Source organism: Rhinolophus sinicus, chromosome 15 (genome assembly GCF_057876585.1).
Source record: "Rhinolophus sinicus isolate RSI-liver-muscle chromosome 15, RSI-T2T, whole genome shotgun sequence".
In the NCBI taxonomy this organism is placed as follows: domain Eukaryota; kingdom Metazoa; phylum Chordata; class Mammalia; order Chiroptera; family Rhinolophidae; genus Rhinolophus; species Rhinolophus sinicus.
The window spans coordinates 117,390,689-117,409,524 of NC_142515.1; the positions used below are offsets into that span (position 1 = coordinate 117,390,689).

The following is an 18,836-nucleotide window of genomic DNA, read 5'->3' on the forward strand; positions in this document are numbered from 1 at the left end:
AACAAACAAGGCACTCTGTTGTTTGTTATTTTGTTTTGTGTTTCTTTGTTTTTAGAGTGGAGAATTATATGGGGTGAGGAAAGAGTGGACATGGCGATTATAGTCAGAAAGCTATATGGTATTCTAGTGACTCTGAGACTAACAGTTTCATTTACATTCTTCCACCTGTGAAAGAGGAGGTTTCAAATGATTCTCCGCACTTCCTTCCAACTGTAATAGTCTGTGAGTTCATAGTTGTCATTTTCCTTATCTATATCAAAAAGGATATATTAATTCTGGTATCTTGTAATGTGGATAAGCTAATAGGATATTTTGAGAATGGAGGAGGTGTTAATAATTACAGTGGAATAAGGTGTAAAATGGCACATATGGTTGGTCTACCTCTAACATACATTGGTACAATGACAAATAATAGGGGAAATCAGTAAAATAACACATACACAAAAAGACCTTTTTCATCTATGTGTATAAGTATTGTTTTTAAAGTATATTTATGATGCACATATCATTAAGACTTTTTCTCTAGTACTTAACCAGCCACTAGCCATCTGATAGATGGATGATTGATAGAGAAATAAGTAGATGGATAGAGGTAGGTAGATATATGCTAAGCCATTAGTGGAGAAGCAGAGTGAGTGTGTCAAATGCAGTACAAGCAAGAGGGACACTTCAAAATATCCTGACTGTGTCGCAGGCCCTTGGGTACATGACCAAAGAGATCCAGTAAGGCTGAAAATATCCATGATGAGAAATAATGCCATGTGGAATCTTTGAAAAATCCAAATAGGAATGTTTCAGTACAGAGCTTTTGGGTTCTGAAATGTACTGGTGGCTCCTGCCACCATCAGGAAACTACTTTTTATTTAAAAAAGTAATAATGATAGACCCTAGTAAGGTACTGGATCCTAATAAAAACTGGACCCCTGATGACGGGACACAAAGTGACTCTCTGGCACTGGAGCTGCCCATTATGAACTGGGTATTGACTTGATCACATTGTATAGTGTAGGAGTAATGTACTATTAGATTGGAGTGCTGCATTTGGAATTGGGCTCCAGAAGATCAGGAAGGGACGTGTGTGTGTGTGTGTGTGTGTGTGTGTGTGTGTGAGAGAGAGAGAGAGAGAGAGAGAGAGAGAGAGAGAGAGAGAGAGAGAGAGATCCCAGAGTCTCAGTCATGGACTTTGTGCAATACTTCTATTGCGTGGTGCTTCTCTCTCATCTCACACCTATAACCACATTGGAATTTTCATATGACTAACTTGTGGAAAGACGGAAGAACTCAAACTGGTATAAAGATGGGCCTGAAGTGTTCGGGGGAACTGAAGGTCAATAGTAAAGGAAATCCACCCAGTGGGCAGGTCTGCAAAACAGTATAATTGTTACTCATTTAGAGGGACAAATGACCTGAGGCACAGAGGTACATGGAGTATTGACACAGTGAATGGCTTCAGGGCCTGGAAGAAATAAGACTAGAAGATTGGATACAAGGGGTCTGGCCAAGGGCTATGTGGATGAGCTTACAGAAGTGAGCACAAAGCACCTTTATATCTCAGAGCCATGCCCATCAGAAAGCAAATACTCGAGGAGGCTTTCTGGACCAGATGGACATTATCACCTGCCTGGGGATATTGGCCGGTCTTCTTTCTTGAATACCCCAGAGTTTGTACAATACACCCACAAAGAGAAAGGCCTTGGAGGCCAACTTGTGGACTATGCGTGGGCCGAAGAACACGGCCTTCCTCTCCAAGCTGATATAGCTACTGGCACTGCTAAATGCTAAATGCCAGGATTAGACTGACAGGGGACACTAATAAGGTACCATTCCTTGGGGGAGCGATAGCTAGTTGGTGGCCGATCTATTAAGTTGGGTCCCTGTGACCTTGGAGAGGGCAGCGATTCATCCTGAGTAGATGAAACAGTCCGAATGTGTGTTTGCCTTTTCTGCTCCCAGTGCCACTGTGGCACCCACATCTGAAGGCCTACAGAATGCTTGATCCAGTGATATGGCATCCCACATGACATTGCTGCAATCAAAGGGCACTTGATACGTCAAAGGAGATGCACCATTGAGCTTGTGGTCACTGATGCCCCACCCACCTGGTAGCCACAGACCTGATAGAAGACCTGACAGTGGAATATTAATCATGAGAGCCCCAGCTAAGGGGAAACCTTAGGATTGGGGCACCATCTTCAAGGGTGAAGTTTATATGCTAATCCAACACTTGATAGAGGACGTTGTGCTCACCACAGCGAGAACACACAGCTCTGGGAATAAGGGTGGGCCTTTGTTACACTCATAATGCTGTGTTTATGGATTTGTGCTTCCTTTTCCTACAACCTTAGACTTTGCCAGTTAGAATCCTGGTTCTTGGAGTATGGGTATTGGCAGTTCTGTCAGGGGACCCAGTAACAATCCCATTTAACTAGAAGCTATGATCGATTTCATCTGTGATCTGGTTACCATGCATTCCTCACTACAGTGAACCAACAAAGATAGTAGGAGCTACCACACACATGACCATGAGAAAACAGGGCTGCTGTTTCACAATCTGAACAAAAAGAAGTATGCCTGGAACTCAAAGGTGACCATACGCATATAGGAGCAAGGAAACTAAGGGCCTAATCCCTTTGGATTAAGGCCTGGGTGACCTCACAAGGCAGCAACCCAGACCGGCTGAAGTGCCAGTGGAATATGAAGAAAATCTAGATTGAGTCGTAGAGATTGGTGATGAATATCAATTTAGGACCCAAGGATCAGATGGAGTATTACATATTGTAAGTTTGTTCACTCACTGTCTTTAAGTCTTTGGGGAATTGCAACTGGTCACCACTTTGAAAGATTACACTTGAACTTCCCTCTTGGGGAAGATATTGCCATCATTGTCACATTATCTTTTAACGCCATCAGCTATATCATCCTCCCTCAAGATGCAGACCAGGTATTAGCATGCCCCAATAGCATCTACCATGGAAAGATCCAGAATGGCTTTGGCACCTGTGTCTTATCAGACTAGACCTAGGAAAGTTCTGGCTCCACTGGGATATTGCTCCCCCCGTGGCTACCCAAAAGAGACAGATTATACAACCGGAAGTTGTATAAGTATGAAGGAGTTAATGTCCCATCAGATGAATCTTTACCAGTAAAATATAGATGATGATAAGGAACGGGCATCTCCTCTTCCATGTAACAAACTGTTCCAAGGTGCAAAGATTCCATTTGACGTCACTAGAGTTGTTCCACATGACTTGGTAACCAGCCATGTTTTCTTGTGACATTCTGCCCAGATCAGTAGCATACCACCTCTGTCTGCTTCTGTTTTTTCCTGCAGCATTTCTCTTTTTAGCTCCCTCATGCTTACCTGGGATTGCAGGATTTCAGGCCCTGCATTCTAGAGAACTTATTGACATACAAAACAAGACTCTTAATCTGCAAACTTTTTGTTCACTGAGTAACAAATTAAAATATAGTATAAACAGAGCCCTAAGCATCCCAGTGGAAAAGTTTACTAATTTTGGTGCATCCGATTATCTTCTCTTCATCTACTTTAATGTATTAATGTAACGAAAGTCTTTCTTTTTTTTTTAAACTTATACTTTCTTACTCTGCCCCACTTTGTTTTACAACTTTTTCATTATTTTGGTTTATTACACCTTTATTATGTAGTTCTCCTATATTTTAATGTTTTTAATGCATAAATACCTTATATTGGTTATTAGTCTCTTTCAGAATGTGGGTCTTTTCAATGCCATCCCTTAGAAAAAACAAGCAGTGAACACCAGGTTTCATCTACGTATCCCTGTATATAAATTTTGACATACTGGAGGAGTGTAGTAAATTTTCAACAATAGTTTATGGACTCATCCCAGTCACTCCCCACTGTACATGAAACTTTTCTGACCACACATTGCCAGGCTTCTCTTAGGCAGGAGATGTACACCACCCCAGGATCCCACACCAGTCAGGGGTTTTACTCTCACCATCTTTTACTTCCTCACCATCTCCCTTTTAAGTATTATTCCTGATAAGGATCAAAGACAATACAAATTGTAAACCTATTTGCATTACACATCTATCAGTGCATCTATTAGTATTAAGCAGGAATATTTAACTAATAGTTCTATTATAAGTGTATATTAGAAGTCCAGCCTAAAACCTTACATTGTTGATATACCACACCTGCTATCCATCTTAGATTTGACCTACTTGCCCAGGTCCTTCTAGACTTAAATATCTCAAGTTGTTGGAATTACCTGTTTGTTTTGCTTGTTGTTGTGTTGTCCTGAATTTAAATTCCCTGCCATTTGAGCGTACGTGAGGAACTTGACTCCCCATTTTTTCAACCTCCCCTCCTACTCCCACTTTGATCATGAACTTTCTTTACTCTCATTGCCTATTTATTAATTGCTTCTCCCATGAATGGTGTGTGATGAAAGTTTATCTGTGGGAAAGTTGAGAGTGAGACTAATATTCACAAAAATTGTAAAGACCTCACATGAAAGATACAGCAATACAACACTGCCTTCCCATTGAAACAAGACCCAGGCAACTACAAACATTTGAAACCAAGTCACATTTTTGCCCACCATCCATTACTCTTGCATCTAACAGAATGTTAAATATTCTACATCTTCTGAATTTATTAGCTTGGTATTTAGCATGTTTCACAGCCAAAATAGAAAAGAAGGTTCATTATTGCTGGTTAAATTAGCCTCATGAAAATGTTGTTGGTAAAAGGTTACAGAAATGAATAAGAGATCTAACCAAGCAGCATATTAAACCATTTATCATTATAATTTAAATAGGAATACTGATGATTTAAATTAACTTGGCTAAAGGGTAGAGAATTAGATAAAAGTTAATAATTAAAACCTAAATGGCATGATTATCTCTTCCTTTGATAATGAAGAGAAAAAACATATGCAGTATTTCCTTAAATTATCTTCTTGGGAGAAACTGAGGCCAATAAAATCATACCTGATCACACCATTTATAGACTTAAAAATTATATATAGTTTTATTGTACATAAACTAGATTACTCGAATATTTTGTGTTACCTTCGACATAGTCACATAACTCTTCCCACATTACTTCATTTTGGATGGTTAGAGCCTAGAACTTAGCCATTTTTCTGTTGAGCTTTAAGTTTGTTTTTTAACTGAATGTCCTTTACGTACATTAAGGATACTAAGTTTTTGCCATCTTTGTGAAATTTTTACTAATGAATTCAACCTGTATTTTTTTTCTCTTTAACACACAGAATGTTTAATGTTTGTGTGGCCTAGCAAATTCATATCTTTCTTTGTGTTAAAATGATTTTTCCCATTAAAATGCACATAGAGCTTTTCTGAAAGGGATGGTGAATCGATTTCTTATTAGTTTGGCATCCCTGATCAGGCACTCTGTGTCTGTGGATTTAAGATCAAAATACTAATACTAATACTAACAATAATAAATACTTTCTCCTCTTTTCCGTTCCTAACAGAAACCAGGAGCTAAAAGAACTTGGTGAACTTTCTCCACACTGGGACAATCTACGGAAAAATGTCCTTACTCACTGTGATCAAATGGTGAATATGTACCAAGACATTCTGACAGAACTTAGCAAGGAAACAGGTGGGAAAACAATAACTTTACGTATTCAAACTGAACTGCACTTCATGTATGTTATGTGAAAACAATAGTAAACATTGTTATTAACACCGAAAAGCCATGATTTAAAAAAAAAACAACAACACACACACACACATTTCATTTCTAACTCTATCACCTTGGCATGAAAAATAACAAAGGAAAAATGGGACTATTTGATCTCGTGGTATTATTATAAGCATAACTAGGAATTTTTTCAAAAATTAAATTTCTGAGAAGAAAATCAACCCATAGTTATATTTTTCTTTCTGAAATTTTTGTAACATTTTTTTATGTCAAAGATACTTTTCATCATACATGTGTTCACACACACAAACACACACACATTATTTATTTACTAATAATATTCCATTTTTTCCACCTAGGGTCCTCTTTCAAATCCAGCAGCAGCAAAGGAGAGAAAACATTAGAATTTGTGCCAATAAATTTACATCTGCAGAGAATGCATGTTCATACCCCTCAATTGAAAGGTAATATGTAGTATTCTTTTTTTTCTAATGGGCAGATTATGTTTACGTGTACTTCTTTAAAAATCTTGGCTATAGGCAGAATTTACAAGTTTTGCAGTTATACAAAGGTAAAGATGAAACAGTTGAAGCAGATAATAACTAAATACTACAAAAGGGACTATTATAGTTTTGTTGCTGCATTTCTGGGCAATACTTTGTAAACACGGCCCCTGAATTGAGTTACAGGTGGATATGCAAAATTGAGTATTAGCTACCTTACATACCATCAGTGATAGCTAATACCTATCAGTTATGTTGTTTGAATTAGAAAAAGAGGAAAACAAAACTTGTTCACTGTGTACCTATCTTGAGAAACCAAAGCCCGAATTCGTACTGTTCCTCTGACTTAGTGGTGACTATAAACAAAATCATCCCCTTCCCTGTGAGAAGGTTTATCAAATAGAAGGTGATAAGAGTATTTTGATGTACTCAGTTATAGGAATCCAGGAAAAATGTATAGGTTTTCATATACCTGAATAGGGTCCCGAATGAACAAAATAGTGTTCCATTTATTGCCTTTTTACATAATTCCTTGCAATTCTTTAATAACATACATTTTGCAATATTCTTCTCATCTTACTTTTTCTGCAACATCAATTTGTATGCGTATTTAGGGTAACTAAGTGCCCGTATTTACCAGCAGAGTGCCATATTATGCCGGTTGTCCCAGCATTGTTTAATAATGCCCTCTACCTCCTTCCCTCCCAGAATTCTCCCTGGTTGAATGATAAATGATCTGGTCATCCCTCCTAGGACCCATCTTCCTAGGGAGCCAAGTTGCTTTAGATCACCAACTTCTGCCAACATACACAGATACATCCAAACATGCGTTCTAACACCCTATTGTGTAGCCATTGTCACAATATATAGGTTTTAACATTTAAAACGAAATCTCTGTTCTGCTTTAGCCTGAAGTTTTATAAATAGAAAAGTCAAACAGTTTTTCAAGCTTGTTCATACTGATTGTGCCTGCACAATCAGCTGGCGTGCAAGTTTCAGTAGAGTTGTAATCATTCTGACATGTAATTTTATCTTTGGGAACTTTTATCAGTTATCTGAAATTTTAGCTTAGATTCTTTTAATCAAAAATTATGTCAAATGAAAGAACTAAGATAAAAATTACATAGATTGGCCCAAGACATTTAGGAACTCTTTGTATGCTGAGTGTCTGTTAGTGGTTTGAACAAAACATGTAATGGTTTTCGAAATCATCAAATCTTTATTACTTGTTGATACCAGAGTATCAACAAGAAATAAAGAAGCTAAAATACTTAAAAGCTATCTGACAACCAACATAATTTTTCTCTAATGTCCAATATGAAGAAACTTTTATGATACAGTAAAAACTTTATATATTTTGAAGTAGAATGGAACAGAATTGCAGCTTTACTCCTTTTTATCTGACTTTAAGCCTATTATTTAATTTTTCTAAGCAGTGTTCTTCTTTTCCTGATTAAGTGAATTAGAGTATGTAAAACACCTAGACTGAACAGTAAGAGTTTCTGTGATATATATGGCCTTTGCCATCATTATAAAAAAAATGGACGTCCGTTTTATCAGGGCTGTTAGAATTAATAAAAGTGATCAGTTAACAGCCTATTAAGAAACAAACAAATCTTGAACTAAGGAAGGGGCCAGATTTAGAGGAAAGATGATTTAGAAAGGCATTATGGAAAAATCATCAGCGAGTACTTAATGACTGACAGAATGAGGAAACAGGAGAAAAGGATGACCTGGGGTTACAGCCATGGATAAATAGCAGTATAATAAAATCACAGGTAGTTTGTTGGGGCTAAATTGATAAGAATTTATGTTTAAATATGCATTCAAATATTTGGTGGTGACCCTTAAAATATTTCTACCAAACAAAGATGAATTATTATCTAAGTGGCCTTTTAGTTCATATTAATTTCTTGAAATGACAGAACCATTTACAATTTGCTGGGTTTTTTGTGTTGTTTTGTTTTGTTTTTTTCATTTGTTTTTTTCCAAGGTACTATCTGAAAAATAGACTAGAGTGAGCTGGGATGAAAACAATGCATTTAGTTTCCGTTTCTCCAATTTGAAAGGAAGAAACTGTCAACTAAAAGAAAGAAATTTAGAAAGCAAACAAAATTTCTCCTAATTGGTTTGGTTTGGGATATTGATCAATTTCCAGGGCTGCCATAACAAAGCATCACAAACTGGGTGGCTTAAACAACAGAAGCTTACTGTCTTACAGTCTCGAAGCCAGAAGTGTGAATCAAAGTGTTGGCAGAGCCAAGCACCCTCTGGACCCTATAGGGAAATCCTTCCTTGCTTCTTCCCAGCTTCTGAGTGTCTGCTGGCAATCTTTGGTTTGCTTTGGTTGGAGCATCACACTGATCCTTCATCTTCACAGGATCTTCCCCTGTGTGTCTTTACATCATCTTCCCTGTGTGTGTGTCTGTCTGTGTCCAAAAGACACCAGTCATATTGGATTAGGACCCATCCGAATGGTCTGATTTCAACCTGATTACATCTGTAAAGAGCCTATGTCCAAATAAGGTCAGATTCTCAGATGTCTTTCTCAGGGAGACACAGTTCAACCTATAATAGGATATATGAAGGATTTTTTTGTTTGTTTTAATTTGTGATAACAAATATCAAGGAGAAGAGAGACAAACAAGATTTTGATGTTATAGAACTAAGGTACAACTCATAAACTAGAGGATTTTTGACATAGTAGTTTTCAGAAAGACGGGTTCCTCTCTTTGAAGACCTAAGGAGGAAATGTGGGAAAGGACTAGATATCTTAACAGCCAAGAATTAATGTGAAGGTACTGAATTCTATTGCACACTGATTTTTCCCCCAAGGCTACTCATGTAGATCATGTATACAGATCATATTCACAACACTAAATAGCGATTTATGTATTTTAAAAATATTTATGTTTTTACAATAAGTTTGAAAGTTATTACCTGAATTCAGGATTCAGATAACATAGGTATTTATAGACTAGATCACCAACTAAATGTTATAATAGAAATTGGAAGCTTGACTGAATTTTTAGGGCTTACCACCAATTTCTTTGCCTTTGACCAAGGTAACCTCTCAGAGCGTTTGTTTACTTATTTGCAAAATAAAAGAGTTAAAAGTTGTAGATGGTTGTCAATCAAATTTTCTACTTGCTTATATAACATATATTTAGCAGATTTTGAATTGCAGTTACATTTATTAAAGATCCATGGTTACTGATTTAAATGTTTAGCTGAATTACAAACATTTTGCAAGGTAATGATGCAAGTAAGATTGGCCAAGTCTTGGTATTTCACTGGTGAGTTATTTGGATATAGTCTACATTTATTTTAATCCGTACTATTAGTAAAATTGCATCTATTCACATTTGATTAATATGCCTGCTATATTTGGAGAGGCAGCTTTGCAAACAATGGCAGGCAGATTTACCAAATGCAAGGCTAATGTCTAGCTCTTGAAACAAGTAACTGAGCAGAACTAATGTTGTCATGTCTCATACTGACAAATGAAATTACCTCCATTTAACTACGGGTGCCCCCAGACCCATTAAGTTAATTCTTCATCCTTATTCATTACTTAAAGTAAATGCAACAAATAGATTGTCCACCACAATACACATCTTATACAGCCGTGACAATAACAAAAACAAACCCTGAAATGAAGAGTAAAATTTCCCGCTTCAATGCATCTCAGTCAATTTTATTTTCTTGGAAAAGCAGTTGTGTGTACTATAAAATAAGGATTTTTGTGATATTATAATATTCTGTTTAAGTTATTTTATCTATTATAGATACATAATAGCATATTATAGCACATAGGGAAAAAAGAGAGACAGAGGGAGAGAGGGGGAGGAAGGAAGGAAAGAAAAAAAGTGAAAGAAAGAACCTATTATATGATATCGTAAAACTGTAGTTGGAAAATCAGGTCCATCAGCCAGAATTTTCTGTGTGACTCTGGATGAATCAGCTGACCTCTCTGCCTCTTAGTCTCCTAATCCCTGCACTGAAGGAAGGAGCAAACAAGAGGAGCTCATTCAGAGCTCCCTGATTTCTGCATCTCAAGAGTCTGGATGTATCACATCATCAATCAAGCATAATTATCTTTAGAGATGTTTAATGATGATGCCAACTTGCGTGGACTATTTTGAAGCAGATTTCCCTTAAAAATCCCTGTGGTCTTATGATTCATGTCAAAGACATAGTGTGGCCCATTTTGAAGTCAGGGATTAGGTTGAAATTGATCCTTGAAATGAGATCAGCATGCCTACATTGTTTTTATTAACACTATTTTTATAGTTGTAGGAATTTTAAAGAGATCTTCTGGGAAAAAAATAGACTTATTATCTCATTTCTATTATTAAATGACTTTTAAAAGGCTATGAGGCAGCCCTGTTATTAAATTTCAAACCAATCTAGTATCTTTAGCTTGATGAGACTCAACTTGAATTCCACTTCCCTTTTATATTGTATACTATGCCATTTTCACAAAGCCAAGGATACTTTCTGATGTATAAAACATCAAAGAAAGAAGACACACATATTATATTTTTTAAGAAAGAAAAAAATTTCTTTTAGCTTTTCTTGCTGAATTTTCTATAAAATAAAATGCCCATCTAGATTTTTACAATTGTTCCTTACTACCAAAAATCTGAAAGCTTTTAATATGTACAGTTAAGGGCTATTCATCTCACAAATATACCTAATTTAAAGAGCAGGGTAAAACGGGAAGAATTCTTTAAATGAGACAAACATTACTGATCAGATTATTATCTTAGAATTTTAAATTTTTTATTGAAAAACAATTTTTGTGTATCTCCTCTCTCCTGGAGGAAAACAATCAATTGCAGTTAATTCTAACTAAATTTAAAGGAGTAAAACTGCTCCAGCCAAGAATGGACAAGGTACTTTAAATACATGCATACCATTCTTCATTAACTAAACTAAGAAACAGGAAATCCCATGGTGTGCATAGATCCATCTACTATTTTTGTAGGTGTTAATTGCAAGTGAAATTCAAAGCTGAAAGGGCCAAAGAGATAGCTGTTCTAATATAGTAATATTGATAACTAATAATTATAAAATAACAATTGCAAAATATTAAAACTCCATGGAGTATTCAACTCCATTGAGTTATAGGAGTTCATGCCATATTTTGGAGATTAACCCCTCATTAGACATATGGTTTGCAAATGTTTTCTCCTATTCTGTATGTTGACTTTCCTTAGCTATGCAGAAACTTTTTAGTGTGATGTAGTCACACTTGTTTATTTTTATTTTTGTTGCTTGTGCTTTTAGTGTAATACCTATGAAATCACTATTAAGACCAATATTATGAAAACATTTTCCCTATGTTTTTTCCTGAGTGTTTTACAGTTTCAGGTCTTTGGTTTAAGTCTTTAATGCATTTTGAATTAACTTTTGTGCATGCTGTAAGAGAAGGGTCTACTTTCATTCTTTTCATGTATATAATCAAAAGTTCTCTATTCTTTTATTGAATAGGATTCATAGATGAGTATATAGTTGTCTTCATCCCCTGGAGATATGTATATTCTAGATTCCAATTTTTTTTTTTCTGGATAGTGTATCTAAACTTATTCTTCAATGAAGAATAGTAATTTCCTACATAATCTAAAGACAAATAAGAAACACTGAATTCAGACTCAAAATATTTGTTTATTAACATTTATTGAGCACCTACCACCTGCATGACATTGAGACAGTTGAGTGTTCTTTATTCACGTTTGAACTATTTGAGGAGAAATATAAATATTGAAGCTGTGTTTTGTGCAGTGTGACTGCGTGGCCACCCACGTAGGAGAAGCAATCTACTACGCTGTAGATGCAGGGAGGCTAAAATGGAGGCAGAAATCATCCTGACAGGCAACGAGGAAGGTCAGTATTAGCGTAAAGATAGTTCACGGTGATAAGAGAGAATGAAATTTTAGTAGCAGAGTTGTTAGAACTGATCAGATAAAATGTTGAGGGAAAGAGAGGAATTGAAAACGATCTTGAGAATTTTTGTCTGGAAGATTTTTAAGGAATGTGATGGAAGAGCAGTTTAAAAGAGAACAAGTTAAGTTTAACAGCGTGTTGACATTCAGTTAGGAATTGGATTATTTAGTGTGGAAGAGGTCAGAACTAGCCAGAGATGGGTATTTTATAGGCTTCAGTAAAAATGTAGTGTCAAAACCCTAAAAGGGATGAGTTCGTAAATAGAAAGGAGAATGGAAATAAGTAAAAGTCCCAACTTTGGATATGTAAGAGCTTGTCATAACTTTGGAAGTTTTTTGCATAGATAGATTCAAGGATCACAAACTCCTACATTTAGATTTAAAAATAAATAATCAGCTCTTTATTATGAGAGTATTTGAGCAACCTGCTTCTCTTCCTTTACTTGCCACTTCAGAGTTTCTTGTTTTCTTCATAGATGATTAGAATTCCCAAGAGCAGTGAGGTGAAAAAAGAAAGAGAAAGTTTCTGTGCTTCGAAAATGTTGAAACTCTAGATAGATTCACCATGAATCTAACCAAGTTTACATTCAGCGCCCTTCATGTGCGTGGGCCTCTTAAAACACCCTGCGAAGGGCCCGAGCCACATGTTCATGGTCAGACAGTTTTGCAAAAGTGTGATATTTGAACCTCCATCAATTAAGAATGCTTTCTCTTTCCACTCAGATTTCCCCTTCCTTCCTTCTTCTTCTTTTGCTGCGTAGGGTTGGAGAGACCACAAACTTTTTTGGATTCAGCGACTCTAAAACTTTTTTTTTTTTTTTTTAATTGAGTTAGGAATGCATTTAGTTTGGTCTTAGTGGGACATATGTATAGTTTTTAGTCCCTTTGGTCTATTGTTGGTATTACTGGTCACCCAGGTTTTAGCAGAAATGCAGCTTATTTCCCTGCAGTGTCATGATGATTTCCCTTTTTGCATTTAGTTTAAATTAACATAGGAATTGATTGGTTCAGAAAATTTAAACCAATTTTCTGAACCAATCAATTCCTCAGGATCACTTTCCTATTCAGACTGAAAAGTTTACTTTTGCTTCTCGAAAGTTAAAATACTGCCTTTCTTTGCTTAGTTGATGGGATTGCTTCTTATAGAAAAATAATCATAGATAATACTTTCTGAATGCTTATCACTTTTAAATACTTTCAACTTCATTTTATAGCTGAGGAAACTAAGGTATAGAGAGGTTAAGTGATTTGCCCAATGCCACGCAATTTCTAGGTGGCCATGGACTAAAGATCCATGTAAGTCACCTAAGCCATTGCTATCCATCCTTCCAGTAGAATTCATGAAGACCTTGGGTGTAAGGTCTTTGGACTTTAAACAAAGTAGGTAATTTCTCAAGGTCTTCAAGTTTCTCATCAGATAAATGAAAATGGACTAGAAGTTAGCATTGTTGACCTTTGGGCGATCTCATGAGCAGTTGAGAAAGCTGTGACCCCTTTCCGTGAAGTAGGACAGATGCACTCATACAATTTGTGTAGCTTCATGGATACCCTGAAACCTTTTTCTTAGCCCTAGGTTAAAATCTCCTGCACAAAAAAATCTTTAAATTTCGTACAAGCCCAACATTTTGCTATTCTAAGAAAAGCTGACTGCAAGTTTATTAGTGACTTTTTAAAAGTGCAAGAGATTACTATTCCAGCAATATATTGGGTGATTGTTCAGTATCTGCCTCATTGATGGGTGGTTTGGGTTGTATTCTGCTTTTTTTGTGACCTTGAGTCCTCTGAATGCTACTGAGGTCTTTCACTTGTAGACTTTCTGTATTGAGAAAAATAGTACAGGCACATTTAGATTGAAGCACTATGGCGAAGTTATGGTGTTTACCTGAAGCTAATAAAATAATTTATTTTCCCTATAGATCAGATCTTAAAAACAGCCAATGTGTCAATACCAAAATCAATTTGAAAAGGATCTATTGCAAAATTAGGTTTCTCAAATAAAATGTAGTTGAATAAGAGGGCATTCACTCTGCCTTCCCTCTTGTAGGGATACTTTTTATTAGAATGTAAAAATGATAGCTTGTTTTGAAGGCGTAAACTTAATTTGTAGGAAACTTGATGACTTTCAAGCTCAAAGGATTGAATTTCAATTTAAATGTATGGATTTTTTGTTAAAAAACAAAGTATCTTGCTGGAAAATAGATCAAGAGACATTTTGTGTATTCTTTTTTATGCCACCTAAGGAAATTGCAAAAGCATGCATTAAAATTGTGTAAGATTTAGTATACACAGGCAGGAAACTGTTCTATGTAGATTTTTTTTTTTTTAAATGCACTAGTACTTTTCTGCCCTTGAACCAAAATGCATTAATCTGTTGGTTCTTTTCTCTGTAAATTTCAGTAAAAGATTGTTCATTATTGTTGAATTTCAATCTGATTGCAAATTAAATGATGCAAAACTCAATAAAGTAAAATACACAAAAGACCAATTAACATGTTATCTCAGTAAGTATACAGAAGAATGAGAGAACATCCTGTTCTACACAGTAGCATATAATTAAGATGTAGTCATAAATCAAGGAACTATTATAACTTGTTTAGGTGCACAGGTGGCTTTTAAGATGACTGATTAGCTCCTCTTGCCCCCTTGAGATGTGAGTTCATAGTTATTCCTGAAAAATTACGCAGAATAATGCCGCCAACTTCAGACACTGTGGATGCTCCAGTGCAAACAGTGTGCTCGAGAGGAATGTTTGCAAAGTGTTCACCTCCTTGTCCGTTTCTATTCCAGATGCTCTCTACGATGTCATCACTGTGGGAGCCCCAGCTGCCCATTTTCAGGGATTTAAAAATGGTGGTCTTCGGAAACTACTCCACAGATTTGAAACCGAAAGAAGAAAGTAAGTGACGACAGGACACATTAGTGATATGATCTTCCCTTCGGGGAGTTTGTAGGCACGATTAGAAGAAAAAAGCTTGGTCTGTCACAATGAATAGTCCTTGCATCTCAACCCGCATAATAACTTCAAGTTGTTGAATTTCCCAGAAATATTTGAGCCGGAATTAAATTAGAATAGATGAGATGCCTGAATATGCTGCTTATAGAGGGGCACTGTGCTGGCAAAAAATATTTTCTGGAAACCAAGCTACAAAAAAATAGGTAGTGTTCTAGTATCACCTATTGCTGATTCAGAGGGATGATGTTCAGATAGAGATTTAGCAGCAGACATACTGTAACTGTAAAGCCAAAGACACTTAACGGTTATCATGAGTTCTAATATATGACTCTGACCCTCCTTGTGATTCCTACCATGGTCGGAGGCAAGGCTCATCACTGCCCTGTCACTTAATCGTGCCATTTGAAAAAGAGACATCAGTACAGAATTCTTTGAGTTAAGTGATGAGATTAAAAGGGAAAACGTTCTATTCCTTAGGGAATAGGCATGACACAAAACCCCAAGTACTATGGCTGTTATTTATAATTTTGATATACTCTCTCAATTTTTTGTTTGTTTGTTTCTGCCTACTTTAAAATATTGCATCAGCAGTTTTTCCCCCATGTACCAACCAATTACGTTTATCCTGTAATATCCTCTGGCTATGACTACACTGGTGTGAACCATACAGTCTTATCCAGGTATGAAGGGTAACTTTACTTTTTTTTTTTCAAATAGTTACTCTTCTTAGATCAAGAACCCACATTTTGAAAGTTAGGGGTAAATCATTATTCTGTAGTCATAGTTGGTTTAATAGTAGTATTAGAAAATCTGAATAACAAAACTAGAACTTTTCTTTTAATGTTTTATCACATTATCACATAAAGCATTTGTTATTAGATGTCTAGATGTTCAAGACCAAATCATTAAAAGAAAGTTAGAATTGAATAACTGATACACTGCTATATAAATATATAAGCTAACAATGCATATTTATTTTTCTGTCTTGTTTTAAAGAAATTGACTTTGGTAGAATACTATTGACTCAGCTAAAGTCCCTATTCAGATTTTTCCAGATGTTTAGGTGGTTGTGGTTTTTATTCTCTTTTTTGTGGTTTGAGAAGATATATAATTCTACGAAATGGTATCACAGTGTAGATTAGAGTAACCATGACCATAAAATCATCATAAAGAATTGATCCATTACCACAAAGAAAGTTCTTCAGGTCATTCTCAATAGTCACATCTTTCCCCAATACCCTTCTGCAGAAAGCTGTTGTGTTGCCTTATTATTGCCACAGGAAGTGGAAGTCAGAATTCCAACCAGGGGCTCTGAGGGGTGAGGCACCTCCTATTGAATTTATGGGGTTTGGAAATCAGCTCAGTCACAGACCTCATGGGAAAGGGATGCCATCTTCTTTCCTGAAATGGAATGGGTGTATACTATAGGTTTCTGCACATGAGCTCTACAAGGGGTGGTGTCCCCACTGACCCCCTGATGCACCCTCCTTTGAGTAGGAAAGGGACACTGCTGTTTTTGTGATATTCACTCAAAACAGAATAACCAGATATGATTAAAAGTTTTCTGTTCTGTTAGGGCACCCTTTTACTAGTCCTTTGCCTTTTCTGGGGTACTATTGTTAACCAGCATTTTGCTGCATTAAGGACTTCTCTAGCAGCCAAGTTGGGATATATATAGGTGACAAGAAAAAAAAATGGAATTCATTGTCATTAAGGACTGAGACTCCTAGCCAATCTGCCTTCTTTTCTCTACTTCTTAGATCATCTGATAAATGACTTACATGTTCTGTCTAGAACGTGTGTGTGTGTGTGTGTGTGTGTGTGTGTGATTAGCAGAAGTAAAATAGATTGTGTTAACTCCATTTTGTCTGAACTGAAAGTCTCTACACTCAGAATTCACTTAATCTATTTGTTTGCTCAATTAAATTTTAAAGGGCATAATACAATTAGAAGACTGAAAACTATTCACAGGGCACATAGACTCGTTGAGCATATAACACATCGGTATGTGAAACATGGATCCTATCCTGTCATTTCATAAGATGTCAGTATATGCTCCTGGCATATACTGTTAAGTTAAGTTGTGTGGTTAGACTCTGAGTAAAATTCCTTGAGTTTTAAATATCTGCATGAATATCTGAATTCTTCAGTGTTTTCTATTTAGATATTTAAATACACACAGAGAGACACACAGCTGTAGGTTCAAATTTACAATAGAGAGAAAAGTGTGTCCGATACTTGTAAACATTGATTTGCTTCAGGTTTTCATGTTATATATATCCTATTGCTTTATTGATAACTTTATTGATAAAATGCAATACTTTTTTTAATTAGAAAAATAAGTTGGCGTGGATGTTAAAAGAACGCTCCATAGGGCAATGGTATGGGACAAATAGGGCTTGTTGAAGCAATTCACAGATGAGCATGGTATCAGCCTGTCTATCAAGTTAACAGATGATCTGAGCAAAGATTTCATGCCTGGAGTGATATCACACTATGCAAATCATTTTTATGCAAGCTTTTTGAGCCACAAATGTCTCATGTGTTGCTCAAGAGCAGTCATATAGAAGTAGTATGACTGTATGAAATGAGTAACTTACACGTACACATTTACATTTGGCAGTGCAGAAAATCACGTAGGTAAAGGAAATTTTCTTTGCCTCTTTTTTCGTTTGCAGCCCCCCCCCAAAAGATAGCCAAATCTCTTAGGCCAGTTTTTTGGGGAGACTACCACAGCCATTGTACTTCTTCACCTTAATTTATTTTCTTCTCAGCTAAGCCAGTGAAATTCTGTTATCTGAGAACAGATGTAATTTATGTGTCTGTTCCTTAGTAATCTATTGTTTGATGAATGCACTGACCACATAATGAAAAGGATTTTAACATAAGAAAAGCTTGCTTAGAGGATTCACAAAGTGTAATTCAGATCACAACAAAACTTATTTTAGAAGCTACAAGATAATTAATATAGAAGACTGATTATTTTAAAGCACAAATATCTGAGTACATTACTCCCCTGTTTAGAAACCATCAAGGAGTCCGTGCTCATCCACTGGACATTCAAAGCGTCTGTGATCTCACCCCATCAGCTTTCTCTTTTCATCACCTCCTTCTCCTGTAGATATTCATTGGAGGCTGTAAAACTGTTTCTTGAAAGGGCTTCACACTTTTCCATCTCTTCCCCTTTCCACACTCTGTTCCCTTTCACAGGAAATTCTTCTGTTGTCATCTCCCCACTATTTTCATTTCTTTCTGTCAAAACCATATATATAATCCTATTCAAAAATTTTCACATGGTCCATCCTAAGATCCCACCCTCTCCATTATGTCTTCCTGATTTCTCAAGTTGATGTGACTCTCTGTCCTAATATTTTATTTTTATTTCTCTTAAAGCCGTATTAGGTCACAATTGCAGTGTCTTAGGTTTGTTCTTGTTCGATATTTCCATAACAATTTGTGATATCCATGAGTGAAAGATGACGTTCTCTTGAACTGTGGATCTTCTGGAGTGTTCCACAGAATACTTAGCATACAAGCATTCCATAGATCAAATTTAACAGGCATTGGAATTCACAGATGAATCAGATATACTCTCCGATTTAAAGTACTGAAAACTCCCGTGATAAAGTTTCACAAGTTCTCATAATATAATAAAATCAATATAGAGAGCAGGGATTCTCAACCTTGGTTGCAGATTAGAATCACCTTTGAAGCTTTAAAACATTTTATCTGTGCCAGGATATCACCTGAGACAAATTAAGTGAAAGTCCTGG

At 36.1% G+C, this 18,836-nt stretch overlaps 1 protein-coding gene across 8 annotated transcripts in view; it reads left to right on the forward strand.

Moving 5' to 3' along the window:
- Positions 1 to 18,836, forward strand: part of INPP4B (inositol polyphosphate-4-phosphatase type II B) — a 579,259-nt gene that overhangs the window by 440,752 nt on the left and 119,671 nt on the right. For all 8 annotated transcript variants that reach the window (XM_074338475.2, XM_019730782.3, XM_074338478.2 and 5 more), the window contains 3 exons: positions 5,487 to 5,617; positions 6,019 to 6,123; positions 14,898 to 15,006. In XM_074338475.2, coding sequence (XP_074194576.1) covers positions 5,487 to 5,617; positions 6,019 to 6,123; positions 14,898 to 15,006 — 345 coding nt within the window. The remainder of the gene's footprint in view (positions 1 to 5,486; positions 5,618 to 6,018; positions 6,124 to 14,897; positions 15,007 to 18,836) is intronic.